This window comes from Eumetopias jubatus, unplaced genomic scaffold (assembly GCF_037043125.1).
Source record: "Eumetopias jubatus isolate StellerSeaLion01/CBP00866 unplaced genomic scaffold, mEumJub1_p1.0 scaffold_4, whole genome shotgun sequence".
Classification (NCBI taxonomy): Eukaryota; Metazoa; Chordata; class Mammalia; order Carnivora; family Otariidae; genus Eumetopias; species Eumetopias jubatus.
This window is the reverse complement of record NW_028274810.1, coordinates 136555035-136578370: the sequence shown is the minus strand read 5'-3', so window position 1 is coordinate 136578370 and position 23336 is coordinate 136555035. Positions and strand designations below refer to the sequence as shown.

The 23336-nt window shown below is 35.1% G+C and overlaps 1 protein-coding gene across 1 annotated transcript in view; it reads left to right on the top strand.

Annotated features, from left to right (window-relative positions):
• The window catches only part of PKHD1L1 (PKHD1 like 1), a 153672-nt gene that overhangs the window by 7343 nt on the left and 122993 nt on the right, over positions 1-23336 (top strand). The window contains 12 exon segments of the mRNA XM_088023100.1: positions 3415-3559; positions 4523-4631; positions 5649-5706; positions 6830-6923; positions 9975-10028; positions 10661-10734; positions 11818-11860; positions 15522-15592; positions 16809-16919; positions 19496-19585; positions 21491-21759; positions 23003-23094. Of these exon segments, the coding sequence (XP_087879226.1) occupies positions 3415-3559; positions 4523-4631; positions 5649-5706; positions 6830-6923; positions 9975-10028; positions 10661-10734; positions 11818-11860; positions 15522-15592; positions 16809-16919; positions 19496-19585; positions 21491-21759; positions 23003-23094 (1210 nt within the window).

The window sequence follows — 23336 nt, the reverse complement described above, 5'->3', positions numbered from 1 at the left end:
TTTAAAAATACACATACTTTTAGAACTCAGAATTTAGGCATTTTAGATTTTGAAGTGATCAAGGCAAAAATGTTTATTTACTAACTTAACTTTATTCCAGAAAATATTATAACGTTGACAACTTCATAGATTTACTCTGCATATTAGAATATTATTAAGTATCTTTTAAACATTTTTATTAGGAGAATATTTAATTATAGGATTTACTCAATAGAACAGTATCAATTAATCTTAACCATAGGTTTTAGTTCTTGGGTTTATTTTGAAATTGAATGTTGTTCTAGCAATATAAAATACTTTTATGTGGCATAAAATTACTTAATGGATATTTAACTACTTCCAAATCTAGTTTTGAATTTTCATGTATTCATAGTAAGATTAAAATAATCTTCATCAATTAAAAAATAATTTTCTCCTCTGTTTCACATCATCCATTTCTCTGGTTCTGTTGAATCACACACACCCGTTAGCATGCAAACATAAGGCTATTTCACCAACCTGAAAGAAGGCGAGAGCAAAATCATCAGGCTTCCTCTTGCTCCACACCCCCTTCTAACTACCATCCATGTCTCTGCTTCCCTTGATAGTAAAACTCCCCCAAAAGGTACCAGTATTTGTTCTCTTCACTGATTATCCTCCAGTCCTCTCTTGACCCCATGCCAATCACTGAACAGCATCTTCTCTGCTGCCCCTCGTCTATATTCTCAGAACAGCAGCTAGTGAATCTTGGAAAGTGTAAGTCACATCATGCCATGCCTCTGTTGTGAAGCCTCCAGTACTTCCTCACTCATAAAAATAATCTGAATGCCTCAATTTCTGGTCTCATCTCCTGCCACTCTCCTCACACATATTTCTTCAACCATGCTTGCTAATTCTTGAATCCAGAAACATGCTCCCACCACAGGGCCCAGTGAACAGCATGTTCCCTCTCTCTAAAATGCACTTGCCATAGGTATTCTCCTGGCTTACTCCTTCCAGGAGGTTTCCTTGACCATTTATGTCACATGCCTCCTATATTCCAGGAATAGGGTTGGGAGATCAGAAACAAGAAAGTCCTGGAAAGAGGCATGTGAAGGTTGTATGAGCACAAAACATGCAGATCTATGTCTCGGGTTAATTCCTACAAGAGAGGATCCCCCACAGAGGAAACAGAAAAACCAGGTTGACTGAATGACTCATCCAGGAGCTTCTCTCTTCGGCTCCCTCAATGCTTGTACAGTGGGCCCAGGAGCAGAGGGGCCACGGGGTGAAGGCTGTGCATGGGTTAACACCATGGACTTTCTTTCACCAAGGCTAAGCTACCCGCTGCAGTTGCTGAATAGCTGGCCTGGCCAGCACTGACCAGCACTGAGCCCTCAATAGGGGCCATCCCTCAAGAAGTCCACCACTTACTTAGGGACAAGTTGACTGCATGACTCACTCCCCTTCTCTCATTGAAAGAACAGAGATCCATCATTGCTGGAACAGATACTGACTCCAGATACAGCTTTTGCCTTCTCCATCCACAGTGCCTCTGCCGGGCCCATCTTCTGAGAGCTTCCAGAGTCTGAGTTACTGCCAGGAGACTCCATAAAATAGTGCCTCAGAACAAGGAACACATTTTATAGTGAAAAAGTTGTGATTATGGGCCCATGACTGCAAAACCTGTGTCACTCTGAAACATGTGGCCTAGTAGAATGATGGAATGGTCTATAAAAGGGAAGCCTAAGATCCCAGCTTGGGCACAACATCTTGTGAGATAGGATACTGGCCTCCCTCATATGCCATATGCCCTGATCCCATGGCAGATACATGCTACTCCTTTCTGATAGACAGAATGCATGGAGCTGGAAGTGAATGGTTACTCTCAGTCATTATCACTCCCAGTGATCTGGAAACTGCATCTGTTTTTCTGTCTTTGCAGTTTTAGATTCTGCTGGCTTTGGGTCTGAGTTTCCAGTGAGAGAATGCTTTTGGCTTTGGGTCTGAGTTTCCAGTGAGAGAATGCTTTTGCCAGGGATCCCTATATGGGCTCCCACTGAACTGAAACTACCATCACTAACTGATCAGTTTGAATTCATCTAACATAATTAGTAGCCTACCAGAGATAATCAGTTCTGATGATCATGAAGAGGTAGGGTAGCTTTACCTAATGGAGATAGGGAAGAATATATCTGGAATTCAGGGTATTCATGGGGGTATCTCTTGGCTTCCATGTCCAGATGACTGTGAATAGGCAATTATAGCAACCATAACCTAACAAGGGTAAAGCAGCTGAGGACTCAGACCCTTAGGTTGAAGGCTTGTGTTGCTCCATCAGCTTAAGTGCTGGTTAAGGGTAAGGAAATCTACAGTGGGTGGTAAAGAGGGGGTACGGTGAATATTCATTATAGCCTCAGGACCAGTTGTATCTTGGTCCACTAACCCTCTTGTATTAAATCGTTAGCAGAGCTTTTGGCTGGTTACCACCTTGGAGACTTGATACTGGATTATATTTAAAATGTGGGGCATGAGCGTGTCCATATGGTGTGAAAAGTCAACTGTAAGAGATGCCTTTTATATTCAGCTTCACAGTCTCTTGTTCTCACCTTTAATTCTAGTCACAGCCATGGCAGACAGTCCCCCATAGACTGTGACTCAGTCTATGCTTGCAGCTCTTGCCTTCTGTTCCCATAGCACGTCTTTGTCTACTGTCCCAGGGCTTCACCTATGCAGTGACTTGGGACATTGGAACCCCTATGGCATATGGGCATATGTGCAGCCTGAAAGTACAGGAGAAGCTATTTCCCCTGGAGAGCCCCCAACTAATGGGGACAGGATTTGATGAAGAAATGTTTGATTCTTTGATTCCGAGAGGCAGTCCATATTTTCCTTGGAAGTTCCCAGCAAGATTGTGCTCCAGCTGTGCTCACAGCCCAGGTTTTCTTTCTTTAGGTCTTATTCTCTTTTCTCCCAAAGGGGTCACTACTCAAATAAATCATATGCTTACAAGTCCTCACCTCAGATTTTCCTTTATAGGAACTCAAGGTAAAGATCCCATCCCTTATAAAATACTGTTCCCCTCATCTACTCTTTCTATGCCATTGGGCCTCCTTTTTTTCATAGTAGTTATCCTCAGCAGACATAGCATCTGATGGGGAGAGTGGGGAGAGTCTATTTTCTCCAGCCTCCACACCCTACCACTGGAATATAAGCTACTCAGTCTGCGCCTGGCAAATAATAGGTTCTCAAGCATTACTTTTGTGAAGAAATGAATTGAAGGTGAATTTTTATGCTTCCAAAAAGGATTACAATCATAAGGATAAATATAAAATAGGTTAACTGCTTATTTCAGTACTATTCCTTATTATTTATTGATGATTCAATACTGAATGACAATTGTTAGATCTTTGAAAACAGAATTCTAATAATAATTCAGTGTTTTTACTTTTCCAGGTTTTGCTCAAGCAAACCAGTTTAACTATGGAGTTGATAATGCTGAGATGGGAAACAGTGTGCAATTAGTTTCTTCTTTCCGATCAATTTCTTGTGATGTAGAAAAAGATTCAAGTCATTCAACTCAAATTACGTGCTATACTAGGTTTGTTTTATAGTATGTTTATTAAGAGCATTTTTATGATACACATATTAGTATTATATAGTTTTTTATATACTCTGGCTATTATAATATTTTCTGAAGATCAGCTATTTTTTATTTCATGATGTTTAGACTATTTTATAGCTTTATTATATTCAGTTGTAATGTTCTTTCCACATATTGGCACAATAAAATAAACTCTATATCCTCTCCCAGGTTATTAGAGCTGTTATCTTATAATTATTGATCTATTTCAGAAGATAAATGGCTACTATTAAATTGTAATGATGCTCCTCAAAATATCAAAATTATGCTTTCCTGTCCAGTTTGATTAATTTCATTCAAAATCTTTACATAGTCATTAAGATTAAAGATGATCATTTTGTATAGTGACATTTCAAGTTCTTTACCATCAGTCCAAAATGATGTTTGTTAACTAACAACTTATGGGAAAAATTAATCATTTTAAATGGCAACTTTTAATAATAAAACAGGTAGCCCATTTTCCAGAAGATTTCATCTTTATCAAGCTTGTTGGCTGTTTTTCAGCAGCAAAATCTTTCTTAGAGAGAAATTTGATCAGAACTTTAAAAAAAAAAAAGCGTAACATAACGGTACCAAGGTGATGTATTACTGTTTTAAATGGTTATTCCTACATTTGTTACTGCATTCGTTGTCCTTTTCAGTAAGCACCAGTGCACTTAGAATAAGCATTTGCCTGAGGTCCATGATGTTAGAATCTGCAGTACAGAGTTCAGGATGGAGATCATCCATAATTTAGAATGGAATTCTAATAATTTAGAATTCTAATAATATAGAATGGAATTTAGCTGTACATCAATTAGAATTTTAGACACTTTTTTTTTTCAAAAATGACTTGTAGTCTGGAACAGTATTTTTCCTTAATAGTATACATTGAATAAAAGGGTCATTGCATTCCTTACATGTTCTTCATTTGCTTTGCAGAGCAATGCCAGAAGATTCCTACACTGTGAGAGTCAGTGTGGATGGGGTTCCTATTACAGAAAGTAATACCTGCAGAGGTCGCATCAACAGCTGGGAATGCACCTTCAATGTATATGGGAATCTCCTCTTTTACTTTTGGATGATCAATCTTGTGCTTGCTTTCTTGCTGAACTGGGCTTTTATTTTTTAATTTTATAGATTGTTGTCTATTTCCATACTAAAAATACACTAGCATGTAGTGAATAACTTCACTCAGTTTTAATTATCTTCTATGATAGTGGAATCTCTTTTATCATTTCTTGTTTCCCTCTTTAGATTAATTTTATTAATGAATTAAACTTTTATACATTACATTTTTTTCTTGTTCACACTATTTTTTTCTTTTTCCATTTCTACTCTGAGTTTGATTTTCCTTTTCTTCATTTTAAATAAGATCATAACTATTTTTCCTTTTTTTATAATTTCTAATGCAATGAGATAAAATATGATTGCACATAGCGTAGAAGTCATTCAAAATTTAGTTACCCTATATGTAGATATTTACAATAATACATTTCTTCTAAGGACCATCCCATATATTTTTTAAAATTATGTCTGTCTATCAAAGGTATTAGAGTTTCCATCACCCTTGTGGGCTCCCTGAGATTCTCCTCTCTCCCCATTCCCATTTGGTGTCACAATTCTTAAGAATTTACTTGCATTGCTCTAGAAAATTATCATTAGCTTCCTTACTAAAGCTTACTTTGATGGACTTTTTCCAGGTTTTGCTTCTGTTTTGCAATGTGCTTTGTTATTTCTTCTTCATAGGCTTAAATAAGGGAAGACTTTCTATAATTTTATTCCCCCAAATTCCTAAAAGTTGTTAAGAGAGAGCCTTATTACTAGGGTTTGACTTACACTGGTAACAAAGGAAGATTAAATATTAAAATTCCAAACTAAAAACGTTGAAATGAAAGAGAATTTTTAGTGGATAAGGAAAAGATCTTGAATAAGCAGAATAATAATATTCTAAACTTTATTTTTTATATTTAAAAAGAGGTATTTTGACAGTCATATTGTAGAATTATTTAAATGTAAATAATGTTAGAGGCAGAGATACTAGCTTATTGACAGTATTATTTTACAGGCAAAAAGTTTCAGAACCCCAACGATAAAGAGCATCACACCTTTATCTGGGACTCCAGGTCTGTTATATGACAGCTGATACAATATCTTTTTTGGTTTCTGGTCATTAATTTAATTTTTAGTATATGAAATTATTATATCTGATAATTTATAAATAATATATTTCTGATTATGCAATAACTCCCAATATTATTTTAAAAAATGATTTTCAGTGGTTATATCTGAATCTGCTATGAAGTATTTTACTATCCCCTTATTGGACATTCAGCTGGCTTCCACTCATTACAATTATAATTATACCAGTTTATAATCCCAAAAGGAATATGTGAGAATGCCCTTTTCAATAACCTTGACAATTTTAGGAACTAATTTTTTCAAGTATTTATATGAAAAATATAGTAGCTTATTTCTAATTTTTCCAATTCTTGATTTATGCAATTAAATTTACTTATTTATGTATATTTATTGACCCTTTGTATTTCTTCTTTTATAAATTACTTGTTCAGCTCCCTGGTTTAATTTAATGCTAGTCAATTTTTTCTATATTAAGTTAGAAGAATTCTTTATATTTTAAGGATATTAACTATTTATATATCATATATGTGGGAAATATTTATTAATTTACCATTTGCTTTTAAATTTTATTAATGGTTTTTCCTGTCATTCGGACATTTTTAATTTTTTAAATTCGATCTATAGATTTTAATTATTATTTCTTCCTTCATTTTTATGCTGTAGAAGGCCATACCACCCCAATTATATAAGTATTATATAAATTTATACTTATTTTCAAGAGTTTTTATGGTTTTATTTTTATATTTAATTTTTATTTCTCCTAGGATTTATTCACTTTTTTGGTATAAAGTAAAGTGGGAGCTTATTTATTTTTTCAAATAGATCATTCATGACCCAGGCAATATTTATTGAATAATTCATTGTTTTCCATGAAAAACTTCTTTAATTTACAAATACTTATAAATATTGATTTAATACTATACATACTCACTCATGTTTTATTGTATTTGTTAGAACTTTCAGAACAGTGTTAAACAATAGTCATGAACATGGGATATAAGTGTCCAGATCCTGGTTTCATTAGGAATACCTCTAATGTTTTGGTATTAAGTGTATGGGTGTGTGGGTAGGTAATCTTACACAGAATTGTTTGTTTGTTTGTTGTAGGCACATTAATAACTATCCAAGGCAGAATCTTCACTGATGTCTATGGAAGTAATACTGCATTAAGCTCAAATGGGAAAAATGTTAGGATTTTGAGGTAAATTTTCGATGTGGAAACATATTCTTATCACTCAGGTGGGATATGGTATTCCAAAAATAATGGGCTCAATGATATTAAAAATCACTACAGTGTGAGGGGATTAACCAGCATATTTTCAGCCATATTATAGGAAGAAAAGGAGACTGTTGGATGATTCATTGACATGAAAGAAGTGGCCAATATGCCTTTCTTTTTTGGTCTGACATTCTTTCATTTTCTGTGATAGATTTTATTTTATTACTATTATTTTTTAAGATTTTATTTATTTATTTGACAGAGAGAGACACAGCAAGAGAGGGAACACAAGTAGGGGGAGTGGGAGAAGCAGACTCCCTGCTGAGCAGGGAGCCCGATGCGGGCCTCAGTCCCAGGACCTTGGGATCATGACCTGAGTCCAAAGGCAGACGCTTAACAACTGAGCCACCCAGGAGCCTCTTATGATAGATTTTATTAATAGAAGGCACATGGAGGCAAGCCCAATAGTAATTGAGTTAGTCATAGAACTTTATATTCTTCAGTAATAATATATATATGCCTCATTTTGCATATATATGTAACTGTGTAGCCTGGAGGTCCATAGCTTAGTCAAGATCCGAGAACTGGAGTCTCCTGACATGCAGTTTGGCCTTTTTTCTTCTACTGTAGTTGTGTATGGGAGAGTGCTGAAACTAAAAAAATGGTCAATAACTTATTAACAGCCTTGGGTTTGAACACTGGTTCCTCCATTTACCAGCTATGGACCAGATGATAACATTGGCTAATTACCTAATATCAAAAAATAATTGTCCACATTTTGGATTGGAAGCTAGCTTTATCACTAATCTTTCTGTAGCATGGGTGTGGTTTTCTTAGTGCTGCCTTCACTGCCAGCCCTGTTCATTCCCCATAGAAGGAAGTTCAGAATCAGCTTTCAAAAGGCTCCATGCTTATTAAATACCGGTGTAAAATGGATAAATAGATAAATTAGATAACAATTCATACAACAATTAGAGAATTTTTTTAAATATTAAAAAGGTGATATATATGTATACACACATACATGTATATAGTTTTGTAAAACAAGTAATTTGAAAGGTTTTACTAAATGAAATAAAGGTAATTTAGGTGCATTCTATGAGGTAGAACTCAATTAAATCACATTTGTATACATCTATAATATTCTGGAAATGTTCATATTGGTTCCTTACATGTAGTAAGTACTAAATAGAGAAACAAATGTTAGCATAAATATTTTGTTTGTTTCCATATAGTTGAATGTTATGAATGGTTTATATTCCAATTCTTAGATGGGGTTTCCTAAATCATCCTTTGCTATAATAATGCTAGGAAATAGAAAGCTTAATTTTTAAGGATATTCCTTCCCCCCCCCCGGCTGTAACTGAAATTTACTACTGTTCAATACAAAGGAATGGATAGAAATTATTTCATGGAATCACAGAATTGTGGTCAGCAGGGACCTCAGAGATCACGCTACCCAGCCCATGTACTCTGAAACCCTGAGATATCATATATAGACACAGAAAAACTTTCACACACCTATTAATGTGAGAGGCGAAAGCCTTAGAACTGTGTCTATCCCATTTCTGCTGTCTTAATTTGGGACACTAGGCGTTTCAGGCATTTCACTGTGCCTGAATCCCGTTAGCAGGGAGCAATGGGCCATGTACTGGGCAGGAAATTAGGACCCCAGAGTGTTCAAGCTGCTTCTGTTTCTCACAGATCTTGTCAATTCAGCCTAATCTCCAAACTCAGACTAGGTACAAATTATAGAGGACATGCAAATAAACAAAGGGCTTGGTGCCCACTAAGAAGATTTTGGTCTAAAAAATGAGATGAGAAAAACTTAAAAAAAATACATATATATATATGGCCAAATAGTGTAGTATTGCCCTTGATAGGCAAACCCAGACCACTGTGGGGATTACAGAGTGTGGGTAAGAGCACCTGCTGGAGTCCAACTGTCTGGGTTTGAATTCCTGCTCTATTCCTTACTGGCTGTAGGCTTAAGCAAGCTACTTAACCTTCCTGCCTCAGTTTTTTCATCTATAAAATGGAAGGGTAAGATGGTTGTGAGGATTAAACATAGTAAGTGCCATTGTTAGCTGCTAAATTTATTATTTAGACACAAGAAAGTGTGAGTTTAGAAGGAGAATATGAATCCATAAATCTCTACAATGGATACAGTAATTCAGTGTACTTGTATTACAAACCTAATGTAATGATAAATGAAAGAATTTGTGTGTACACGTTTATTAAAAAGTTTAAAGTTCTCTGCAAATGGAAGTCCTTACTTTTTAAGAGTTCAGGTTTGTATCTTCAGTTACTTTGAATCTGGGATTTGTTGACACAGAAGCTGGGTGGTTTATTATCTTGGTGGCCAAGAATACAGTACCTGTGGGTCCCACCTGCAAGCCTCCAATAGCATCAGGTTCTAACATCCTTAAAGCAGTAGTCAACCTGGTCAGCTGGGAAAATGCAAAGGCCAAGGTTTCCCTGCAGCGGGACCCTGCCTCTTCTCAGCTTGGGATTTCCATTTCAATGGCACTGAGGATATTAGTTCTCTTCATCCTAATTACTGGGGGGGGGGGGGGGGGCTTCTGCTGTGGCCCTCCTTTAATTCCTACCTATAGTTTGAAACTTACTGTATGTTACAAAACATAAAATTCTGTTTTGTATTTGAATTAATTGAACTGCAGGTGGAAGGGTCCCCATTATCTGTTTCCACATTTTCTATTCCTGTGGTATTATCACTTTCTAACACACCAAATATCCTATGATTATCATGTCTATTATCAGGTCTCCCCCAGTTAGAATGTCAGTCCCACAAGGGCAGGATTTTTGTTTTGTTCCCTGATGTGTGCCAGTATCTATAGCAAAGACTGCAACATAATAGGTAATAAAACAGGTGTTTGTTGAACGAATGCGTGATGGATAATAATAAGTGATTGAGAGAAAAATATAAGGTGTTAGTGAGCTTGGTGGGAGGAGAGCATTTTGAAATGATTTACTAAATATAACTTGATCTTTTCCAATAAAATATTTATACAGAGTTTATATTGGAGGAATGCCCTGTGAGCTTCTCATACCACAATCTGATAATTTGTAAGTCATTCAAATAATTTTCTTTGGAAAATAAACAGTAGATATAAACATACCAGTTTAAGTAATAATGTCTAGCAATACTGTATAGCTGAATCCTTTAAAATACAGTATAAATTATAATGTTTTATACAGTAAATTAACAATCATTTATATAGTTAGATGTAACTTGATAACCCCTATTGTCTCCAGTCGAGATGATATGAACTATTGATATGAACAATATGAACTATTGTTTAGATTGTTATGTTTTAAGATGTTTTGAGAAATATCTTTATCAAATAATTGTTTCACTTGGTAGTATTTAAAAATATTTAAGAGGAATATCAATGGGGATAGCCAAATTAACTACAAAATATTTAATTGTAAAAGGAAGCTTTATGCAAGTATCTTCAACCCAGGCCAGGAAATATTTTCATTTCACAGAAATTTTTGTTGTAGAGATAGTTTCTAGCCTGATACATATTCAAAGTCCATAAGGTGCTTTTAAGGGAAATACATTTATTACATTTATTTATTTATTTATCTGACAATAAGTGCATCTTTATTATAGAGATACTTAAGAAGGGGAAACATATTATTTTAAAACTTTAATGTCAATATAAACTTTGAAATTAACATATATATTTTATTAGGTATGGTCTAAAATTAGATCATCCAAACGGAGACATGGGTTCTATGATTTGTAAGACGACTGGAACTTACATTGGTAAATGATGATCACCATTCTTCATAATTCTCAGAAATGCCTGACTCTATTTCCTTTTTTTGCATTCTCTTAGACCTCCCCTCAGCTTCATCCCTTTTTTTTTAAAGTAATATTTCCTCTTTACCTTGGCTCCTTTTCAGTTTCATGTGAGCATGTATGAATTACCTTTTTCCTAAGGTTTACATTTAAGGTAAGCTGCTTCAAATTTCTTTCTTTCTTTTTTTTTTTATTCTTCTGTCATCCAGAAAATTCCATTACTAATTTAGCTGTTTTCCCTGGAGCCTTACTTTTATGTCGTTTTCTTCCCCCTTGCTGCATGTACTCCAGGCACATAGATCTTATAGTTCTTTTTTCCAATTTTATATTGACATACATCACTGTATGAGTTTAAGTCCTATAACATGATGGCTTGATTTACATATATTGTGAAATGATTACCGCAGTAGGTTCAGCTAGCACCCATCATAATCTTTTAGTTCTAGAATGGGCTTCACTTTATTCTGTCTCAGAGCCTTTGCAAGCCTCCCATCCTTTAGAAATCAGATAAAATGTCGTGTCATCAAAAAACCTTTCCCTGATGCCCTGCCTTCCACTCTCCAAGTTCATTCTCCTTTTCTTTGATAGCTTTATCACAGTTTTTAGTTCTCTTTGTCACTGCTCTTGACCGACTGAATCCCTCCCTGCACAATATGCTCTGTTAGGAGAAGAGCAAACTGAGTGCTCACCCTGCATGGCCAACCCTCTGCAGAGTGTCTCATCCAATTAAGTAGCTGTTGAATGAATGAAAGAAATTTGAGGGCAGATGATTATGTATATGTTGTTTTTATCATTCTTCATTCATTATTATATTTTGTCAAGTTTTTCTAGTTATAACCTCGAGACATCTTAGTATGTATATTTTAAAATACTAGATACTCCTTTCAGATAGTTCATTGTCATGTCTTGAGGATTAATAAATGGTTGCATAATTACAGTTTTAATTTTAAATTTCTTTGCTTTGCTTTTAAATCAGAATTATAATATATAGTTCTTATTCTCCTGTGATTGGAAATTTAATTAATTGTGTATTTTAATTGATTCCAGGTCATCACAATGTCAGCTTCATCTTGGATAGTGATTACGGAAGGTAGGTCATTTTGTAAATAATAATTTTCATAATTGATTCAACTGGGTAAATAAAATAAAAGTATATATTTACTTTGTGCTATAGATCCAGAGATTAAAAAATTTATCACTTTTTTTCTCCAAATTAACATTTAAGGGGTCTTTCACTCCCTTGCTCTACTTTGTGCCTCAGACACAGTCTTTCAACTGTTGGGAAATTTAGCATTACCTAAAACAACAAATAAATCTTTGATTGTGACATTGAAAGTGTTCTTTTATGTCTTACAGCTCTTCTGACTTAATTGTAATTTTTTTGATAACTGAATAGTTCAGTTTTGATTTGAACTAATGTAAGAATAAATAAAATCCCATGGTAAATATTACCTGATAAAGGTGTTCATTTAAAGTATCAAGACATACAGAGTGATGAAAGATAACAAATGTCTGTCTTAGCGCCATATGTTAATAACTTTTATTCATGATTTTTAATAAAGCTAGAAATCAGTTCCAGATATCCTACATCCTAATTTCACTAAGAAAGATTACCATATATTTATAGAAATATCAGAATATGCAAATCTCAACACACATTGCAACCCTCATATCATAGATAATCATAATACAGAACATTTAGTGGCAGGCATGGTACTAAGCACTTTACATATATTGTCTGGTTGAAGACTGCCAAAGAACCTATAAAACTGAGTGTTATCATCCCCTCTGTGTTGCACACCGGGAAAAATGAGATTCAGGAAAGTTGAATAATTTGCCCATGTATATTCACCTAGTTGGAAGCAGCGTTGGTGTGTGAACACACACAGCCCAGCTCCAGACCCTGAGCTTTTCATTCCAGGGCTCTGCCAAGAGTGGTGGAGGCTTTCAGCCATAGAACCACATCTCCTCATTACTTAACATCCTGACACAAGATTCTTTAACCATGGCAGGATTACCTCACTTCTCTGTGCATTTGCAAATGTGTGGGGAGCATTTGTTGGCTGTCATAGTAACTGGGACATGCTAATGGCCTTTTGTGGGCAGGACCGAGATGCTCCAAACCTAAATGAATTATTCTCCCCAAAATGTCATAGTGTCTCCCAATGAGAAAATGAGCTGGTTAATAGAAATTCAAATAAATCACAGTATTTAGCCATCCAATACTAATATAGCTGTAGTAGATCAATAATAGGATATGTCTGTTGATTTTTTTTTTATTTCTGAAGAGAGATGATTAGAAAAGATTGAAAAAGATTAAAAAGATTGAGAAGAAAGGCAATATTACAGTCAAAGTAGATGTTATTCCTGGTTAATGCTCACAGATGCAAGAGAAGGGTGATATTTGGTCCCTGCATGCATGCAGCTGCAATTGAGGTGGTGAGCCCCAATCCATTATCATTGTATTTAAAGATCTTCTGGTTCCAGACACCTAGAGGCAATAGATTTATAACAAAATGATGACTGGATTGCATACTTTCTTATAGACCAATATAGACTGACCAAAACCATGAAGGATATTATGATTCAAGGGCAAACCATTTTGGATGGTATGTAAATGGTACTAAGATTCACCTTTGTGATTTACATGGGGCAAATAACTTAGAGCCCCATGATTTACCAATTATTTTCTGCAAGGACATGACCTACATACATATAACGATACAGATAGGGCAATAGGATTTTATTGAAAATAGTAGAAAATCATGTTAGAAGCAATAATTATTGAGTTTTAAATGATTTCCTGAGCTACATATACATTTTTTTTCAATGCTCTCATTGTCATTCTTCTTCAGGTGAAAAAGATGAATTCTTAATTCTGAGTCTGTATGAAAGGTATTAATTACCAAATCCATCATATATTTCTCAAAGAAATAATTATCCAAAAATAGATTTGAGTGATCAAGCTTGAATGTGATTGATAAGTATATATAAATCAATGTGTTGCATTAACATGCCCTGAAACTTTCCATTTTAAAAAGCCAGAAAATTTGCACATAATATAGGCAAAAATACGGCTTAAAATAGTTGATTCTGTGATCTTGACTTATAATTCTTTTTTTAAAGCCAGTGGCTGTTCTTTTGTATTAATGTCTCAGAATTGAGGAAACTGTTTCTATATAAAACAATCTTAGGAATTTAAGATAACTGTTAAAAATATGGCATTTACTACTTAAAAGCCTAGTTTCATGATCACATGGCATTTAAAAAAATGTTAAATTATCCTTTAAATTAAAAAATCCATATTTTACAAATTTCAGGAGGATTCCTGAATATCAAATGAACCAATTAAAGATCATTGTGACTCCCATTCTGTATTTCTTTTAATAGCTAACCTTCTCTCCTCTATTACAAGTTCAAACAACAGCTGTTCCAAACTGATAAGGTTCAGATGAGGCTGCCTTAATTGAGAAATGCCTAGTCATTATCAATGAATTAGTGAAAATCACCTCAGTGTCATACCAAATAAATTACATTCAAATTTTATTTCAGGAGGCAATTTTCCCACCAACTTAAGAAGCAGGGTTAATTTTTCAGATCCAGAATCTGACCACAGACAATATTGTTGAAGCTGGCATCATTTCAGATCTTTGAGAATTCAACTGAAAGGCTTATAGCATATAAATATAAATCCAGTATGAACTTCTTAAGTAACTAATTTAGCATACAGAATTTCCAGAGACTCTTTAGTCTTGCAAATGCCCATTATAATGCTTGGGTTAGATTTATACGAGTTTACTGTTGGTCTCAACCACAAGATTTGCATTATCCTTTTAGATTCCGTTCAGTGTGTTATAAGTATAATGAATGGGTTTTGAGTCTTAACATTTGAATTTCTTAACTTCTCTATTATGAATTTCATTGAGGTAATTAAGGAAACAGCATTTAATTTCTAGAATCAGATTCCCTCCCTTCCTTGCTCCCCAGGCTATGAAGTGCAAGTCTATATCCACCAAAAAATATGAATAGGTTCTGTGTTTATTAAGGGTGATTTAACTCTGGATTATTGGATTTTTGTTAACCTGCTTTCATGCACTGTGCTCTTACATGGATTAGTGGCAGGAGAAAACTGTGTAGGACACAGGTGAGGAGCCAGGGCTCAGGACTCAAACTGCCAGGCTTCAAATTCTGTTTCTGCTACTTACTCCCTTTGTGATCTTGAGTAAGATAAATAGATTCTGTGAGCTGAACCTATCTCATGGGGTTAATGTAAGGATAAAATGGCATAATAAATTAAAAGCTTAAAAAAATCTTAGGTTAAAAGCTTAAAAACTTTAGCATGATATCTGATAAGTGTTCAGTCATGTTAGTTATTCTGATGCTAAATGGGTTATAAGAGAGGAGAGAGGAGGGTGGTTAACACAAAAGCCTTCATGAAGACTTCATGTTTTTTTCTGTTAGTATGAATTCTTTATTGAGGTATAATTTGCATAAAATAAAATGTGTATAATTTAAATGTGCAGTTCAGTAAGGTCTGACCAAGGAATATTTGAGTATTTGTGTGCTTGTATATTTGTGTAATCAGTAACTGTATCAAAAGGTAGAACATTTTTATCTCCCCAAAATGTCTTGTCCAGCTCCTTATCTCCGCAAATTATGACACGATTTATATCACTAAAAAAATAACATTTTTCCTAAAATAAAGTTCATTTTTAAAGTAAGGATTTTTACCTTTTTTTTTTTTTGCACAGGAGTTTCCCACAAAAAATGGCATATTTTGTTTCTTCTCTAAATAAAATTTCAATGTTTCAAACATATGCAGGTATGTAAGCCCTCTCACTCTGTGTGTGTGTGTGTGTGTGTGTGTGTGTGTGTGTGTATGACGGAGAGAGAGAAAGAATGAGAGAGACAGAGAGATGTGTGTACTTCATTTCATCAAATCAATAACAATAAGGACTTAAGGGATACTGTATTATTTTATGTACTGCTAGGAAAGGAAAAACACCCAAGATGGGGAGTCTAATAGGAAGCTCTGACATTAAGCTAGGACCCAGAAAACTATGTTTTTAATATAAGGTTGATTGAGAAACCAGCTCATCACTCTAAAAGAGACAGAAGGGTAGCTTGCATGTCTCCACTTGGGCTGTTGGTCAAGGGAGAGAAAAAAAATCTCCACTGTCAATTTAAACTATAAGCCAGGACTCTCTCAGATTTATGGTCTCAGTGTAGTCCAAAAGAATACTCAAGCAGATTATTATTTATTTTAACTTACAGAGATCTAAGGTTGGTAGACTCCTAGGAGAGTGTGGGAAGCAAACAGAAATCCTCCTGGAAGAATTACACTTCATTCTAGGTCAAGAGTGATGGAGTGGCACATTCAGATTTCAAAGATGTTCAAATGTGAAAAAAAGTGTCTTGGAATCAATCAAATATGATATATCCTGGCTTTTTCTATTTAATGTGAAACTCATATGTAAAAATACATAGAACTTTGATAGATAGAACTAATAAGAATAAATTTGAATAAGAATCTACCATATATCATGCACTGGGCTATTTTACTAATATACCTGAAACTTTTATATATGAAACCAGAAGAATTCCAGTCATAGTTAATATATTACTATATGAGAAAAGTATAAGATATTGACTCAGAAATAGAAGAAGGATTTATTCTTTAAGAGCACAGAGGAGAAGAGGCTGTTCTGCCTTCCTGTGTTTTCTTTTGGAATCAAACATCTATCCTCAGTCCAGATTTTCCTTAATTCCTGCATCCTCCATTACCAGTGTCTCTTTAGAAGCAGTCACCACTAAAACCTGGTCCCCATGAGATGTAGGACTCTGTGAAAGCCATGCTAACTGTCCTCTTTGCAGGACAAAATTGAAACACCCAATTCATTCATTTGGTCAGTTCACTACCTATGCTGTGCTATGTGTTAAGGCTAGGTAATTTGGAAAATTTATAAAAATCAAGCTTTTGTGTTGATGTGTAATATTCAGGACATTTTCTTTAATGTGCTTCTCCTCCCTCTCTCCAGAGGTCACTATGATTTCCCCTTCACAAGGAAGCATTCAAGGTGGCACCGTGCTAACGATAAATGGACGATTCTTTGATCAGACAGATTTCCCTATCAGGGTTCTCGTTGGAGGTATTTTTTGTGACTTTTAATATATTACATTATAAGAACAAGTTCTGGCTTTCATTTAATAATTTGTAAGAAGAATAATAGTCCTTTTTCAATTAATGTCTTAAATTTAAAGCTGGATATTTTCACATGGGCATTTGGTTCCGGGGTGTGATACTTTTCCCACTGGGACCTTCCAGGAAGGGCCTTACATGACCATGACTTGGGCTCTTAGGTCATCATCAAAAGGCATTGTACGGTAACAACATGGCTACCTTCCACAAATTCCTCACCACACTTTGAGACACACATACCCTTTATTTAACAAACTTTTTAAATGCCCTTCTTGAACTGTTGTTAATTCTCAATGGGTTGGTTAGTTATGAGAAAATTAAAAGTATTTGGGGATACTCTTCTCATCCCCTTTTCATTTATTGTGACTTATCCGGACATCATCAGGAATTACTGATGATATTGGCCTTGGAAAGAACATTAATTGACGTGTTGTATTTTTACAAACGTGAGTAGAGCTTGGTTCTCTGGTTATGCATCGTTTTTAGGTATCTGGTTTAGGTCTGTTCAAGGTAGGGAGCTGTGCAGCTAAAAAAGGAGATGGGGGATGAATATAATAGCGGGGATCTTCCCACTCAGTCATAATGACCTTCCCTACCTTGAGCAAGGGGTGCACGTCTGGCCGTGCAACTGGACACGTACTTTTTCTGATACATCCCTCTGCTTAGGTACTTTCTACTTTTAAAGAATCTGCCCATGAGCCTGCCAAAATGTGATTTCAAGAGAAGAAATTAATATAAAGTAGCCTCATCTAACATCTGTACAATATCTTTCTTATCCCTGTGAATCCTTGCTGGTCACCTGCATAAATATTAAAACCTAGGCAATAAGATTTTTAAATATCATACATGTTTCCTGAAATTTTAAATATAAATGTTTCCAATATTAAAATCAGGAGCACAAAATATCTTTAATTTATATACTGTGTTTTATGATATTGTGGTATAGTTGATATGCAAATATAACATGTTAATTTTTTCTTTTTCATTGCCATCAATGTGACAAGGTTTGAGATTTTGAATCCTCAGTAATTTCTTTTTTAAAATTACATAACTTTTTAAAGTTTTTTTTAAATTTTAAATTCTAACTAATTTATTGGAGTATAATTACATATGGTAAACTGGATGTATTTTATTTTTTCTTCCAAGTTTTATTTAAACTCCAGTTAATATACAGTGTATACAGTGTAAGATTAGTTGCAGGTATACAGTGTAACGATTCAGCACTTCCGTACAACACCCAGTGCTCATCACAAGTGCACTCCTTAATCCCCATCACTTATTTAACATGTCCCACCACCTCCTCTCTGGTAACCATCAGTTTATTTTCTATAGGTAAGAGTCTGTTTCAAGGTTTGCCTCTTTTTTCCCCCCCTTTGCTCATTTGTTTCTTAAATTCCACATGTGAGTAAAATCATACGGTATTTTTCTTTCTCTAACTGACTTACTTTGCATAGCATAATACTATCTAGCTCCATCCATGTCATCACAAATGGCAAGATCTCATTCTTTTTTGTGGCTTTTATATATACTAGACCTTCTTTATCCATTCATCACTTAACGGACACTTGGGCTCTTTACACAATTTGGCTATTGTTAATAATGCTGTGGGGATGAAACATTGGGGTGCATGTATCCCTTTGAATTAGTATTTTTGTTTTCTTTGGGTAAATACCTAATAGCGTAATTGCTGGATAATAGGATAATTCTATTTTCAACTTTTTGAGGAACCTCCATACTGTCTTCCATAGTGGATGTACCAGTTTGCATTCCTACCAACAATGTAAGAATGTTCCCCTTTCTGCACGTCCCTACCAACACCTGTTGTTTCTTGTGTTGTTGATTTTAGCCATTCTGACAGGTATGAGGTGATATCTCATTGTAGTTTTGATTTGTCTTTATCAGTGATGTTGAACATCTTTCCATGTGTCTGTTGGCCATCTGTCTTCTTTGGAAAAATGTCTACTCATTTGCCCATTTTTTAATTGTCTGTTTTGGTTCAGTCTGCCTCTGAAAATACCATTTATACATTATTATCTCTGTTGTTTTCATTTGACTACAATGAACTTGTACTAAATGAACTTGTACCTTGGACTAAACCACCATCTTATGTATTTATTTATTTTACCTAAGAGGGCTGAGATTATCTGCTTTTGCAAATTCTGAACATCATGGATTTATTCAGCAACTTTTCTGTAGGGAACAGAATATACGGCTTCACTCTGGACTCAGAAGTGAAATCTTTTACAGTGACATAATTTTATCAAATTTTTTATTTTGTTTCTCAGAAATCACAAAATTTCCTAACTCAGACTTGTGATGTGTTGCCAGGAAAACATTGCCATGTAAAAGTATGGCAATTAAGGAGTGATCATCTTTAGTGGAGAACATCTAAAGGAAACGAAGAGCCCTGGCTTTGCTTCTTGCTTGTGCAACTTGGTTTTCATCAGAAAGTACTTCCAGATAAGCTAATTGTGATCTGCATTCTGGAGCTCTGTGGTAATAGCTCTGCACCTTGCTTCTCTCTAGGTCAAGCCTGTGATATTTTGAATGTCACAGAAAATAGCATATGCTGCAAGACACCCCCTAAGCCTGAAGTTCTCAGAACTGTCTATCCAGGTAAGTTGTCAGAAGAGAGAATGGCCATTTCTACATTTACGTAAGAAGACATATCCCATTAGTCTTTTAATTCATTCAGGCTGCTGAAACAGAACACCACAGACTGGGTAGCTTATAAGCAACAAACATGTATATCTTACAGTTCTGGAGCCTGGGAAGTCCCAGATCACGATACCAGCAGATTGGGTGTTTGGTGAGAACCTGCTTCCTCATAGATTGGCTAGAGAGCTAGAGCGTTCAGTAGAGCCTTTTTTGGGGCTAGAGAGCTCAGTGGAGCCTCTTTTATAAGCCCTCATGAATGGGGGCCCTCGTACCTCTCGTGACCTAAGCACCTCCAAAGGGCCCCACCTGCTAATAATGTCACATTGGGCATTAGGTTTCAACATCTGAGTTTTGGAGGGGTTACAAACATTCAGCCCATAACAATTAATAACAAAAAATATTTGAACATTTTAGAATTTGTAGTGAGAATTATAATACATTTCTTCCTAGTTTTTCTCCTTAACACTTTCTGGATCAGGGAATATTTGTGTTAAAATAGCTGCCTCAAAACTGCAGCATGGAAATAAATTCAGCCTGAATTCCTGAAACACCCTACTGAAAACAGCACATCTCTATTGAATGAGTTTGATGGGGACTTTATTTCAGATTAAATGAGATTACTGAATGTTGGTGCAGGCTACATGGACATTTTATAAATGCCTTTTTGTGGTTAAAAATAAATGGCAGAGGTTAAATCCTTACTTTTCTAGAATGTTTTAAGAGTGATAACAGGGGATGAGAGAAATAGAACTCAGAATTCTTTCCAGACTTGGGCCCGTGGCCTACAGTAAGCGCTTGACATCTGCAGTGATACCACTCACTGAGAGGCTGTGCATGATTTTGAGGGTGTGTATCTCATATCTTGTGCACACACTGAAATTGGTTTATGATTGTACTACTGGTTGGTATTTGAAGCCAAGTAAATTATGTTTCTCAACCTCTTAAGTTTCCTTGTTTTGAATGACATTAGAAAAAAAATGCCCAGTTTAGCAGAGTATTTTGATAATCACAATTGGTAACTTTCATGAAAGTTGTATTTATCAGAGAACACCGCTGCTGCTGAAGTTTGAGGTGTTCAAGCTGTTCTCCATACAAACTCAGCTGAACAGGAGGAGCCATCATTTCCTAGATCCAACCACTCCAGACCAGCTTAAGGATCCTGGAAGAAGACACCAGTCTGATTGCTGTAGTTTAGGGAAGAAAAAAAAAAGTGAGATGACTACCTGAAGATTAGGAAAAAACTTAATCAGAGTTTATGTTGGCAAGTGTAGGTTCAAGTTAATGAGAATAGTCTCTCTCATTCTGTCCAAGAAAGAGATGAGATCATAAAGCAGAAGTAATGTTAAGAGGAAGAACAACAAATACTGACAAAAATCTTAAGCCAACACTGTCCATTCTTTGATTAGTTGCAAACCATCAATTGGGTAACTTTTGTTAGAGAGAGTAATCAGGCAAAGGTTTTGAAATCAAATGGCCTGAATCATGAAGTTTTGAGATTTAACTATATAAAGCAACATCAGTCATATCAGAAGTAGTAGTTATCATATTATTTTAAGTAAAGCACTTAGTAATATCAAATCCCCATTGCAACCATGCAAATAATAATATTACTCCCATTTTACATATGTAGAATCTGCGGTGCAAATATATGCATTAATAATAAATAAATTGTAGGCTCTCTTAACAGCACTCTTTCCTATAAGTACAGGTACATGTATGGGTATGTGTAATTGTTTTGTTTGCAAGCGTGCCCTAAAAATGTGAATAGCAATAGAATATCTATAACCACCACCCACATAGAGGGCCATTGAGACAATGCATCAAAATTCTGATGAGAATATTTTTTTATTTTGTTACATTCAGGTGGGAGAGGCCTAAAGCTTGAGGTATGGAATAATAGTCGGCCAGTGCATCTTGAAGAGATACTTGAATACAATGAAAAAACGCCAGGGTACATGGGGGCCAGTTGGGTAGATTCGACTTCCTATATTTGGCCCATGGAGCAGGACACATTTGTTGCACGCTTTAGTGGATTTTTGGTGGCACCAGACTCTGACGTCTATAGATTCTACATCAAAGGTGATGACCGTTATGCTATTTATTTCAGCCAAACTGGACATCCAAAAGATAAGGTAAGGAAGCTACGGAATATTATTTAATATTATAAAAGCAATATGGCAACCTTTATATGTATCTCATTTATGAGATATATTTTCATACAGTTACATTCTTGTTTTTTTTAACATGTGTAATGGGAACTATAAAGTCACCATAGAAAACCCATGGCCTAAAAAAGAATGCTTTCCTGTATCTACATTTTCTCTAGGAAAGAAAAAAATATATATTTCCTTTAAAGATTATTTTAATTATGGAAGAATTAAAACCGTACATAGGAAATTTGGGAAAGAGTAAAAATAGTTCACTATTCTACTAGATCTCTTTCACTATTATGTGGCTAGGGGATTGAAGTCTATCATTTCTTTTTGTGTCTTTTTTGCTTTTATATAAATAAGATCATACATCCAATTTCATAGTCATTTTGGTCACATATTAGTATTTCCACATTTTATTAAATAATTTTCCCAACACAGTTTTTGATGACTGAATAGTGTTTAAATTGCTGCCTGTAATATATGAATTCTAATTTTACTGTAGCTTTTCAGCATTTTTCCTCCAAGGATGATATAGTCATTCCTGATGGGGAGCCCAGAGTTTTCTCATTCTAGCAGGCAGACCCATTTAGTGATCTGTAGCATCTTTCAGACCTAGTTTTAGTGACCTCATTTGGATTAAATCCCAAAAACTCTCCATAGAGCAAAAGGATATTTTATTTAACAATCACAACCTTCCTCCTGGTATGTATCTTTCTACTTTCCATCGCAGTTTTTTTTTTTTAAGATTTTATTTATTTATGTGACAGAGAGATAGAGAGCACAAGTAGGCAGAGCAGCAGGCAGAGTGAGAGGGAGAAGCAGAGCAGGGAGCCCGATGCAGGGCTTGATCCCAGGACCCTGAGATCATGACCTGAGCCGAAGGCAGCCGCTTAACCGACTGAGCCACCCAGGCGCCCCGTCCATTGCAGTTCTAATTACAGTTCTAATTGTGGAATAGCTACAGTTTGTGTGTATTCATGGTATAGTGGTGCTGATGTTAGATAAGGATGGAAGGTATGAAGTGAGCTTTGATAATTTTTAAAAACTTCATTTCACCATGGATAATAGATCATAGGAGAAAAATATGGTAGTTTCATATTTTTCTATCTATAAAAGTTCTAGGATTGACAAATAATAAATGAAAAATAAAGGTTGAAAAGATCTATTAATAAGTTCTCCTCTCTCTCTCTTTCTCTTTCCTTGTCTTTCTTTTTGGGATAAGGTGAGGATTGCATATCATTCTTCCAATGCCAATGGTTATTTTTCCAGTCCAACACAAAGATCAGATGACATTCATCTTCAGAAAGGAAAAGAGTAAGGTTTTGTTTTTTATTTTCATTAAACTGTTGTGTGGTATTTAAAAACTGTAAGTTTATATCTAAAAATATTTTCAATTTGCTTTATTGGTAGAAGTGACATTAGTTTATTGGCTTAATTTATAATTCACCATTCTTTATAATTTTATTAAATATGATGTCTATATTTTTAAGAATACTGACATTCAGCCAGCCTGGGAAATTTGATATCTAAATTATCCCTCTTGCAAAAATTATAAA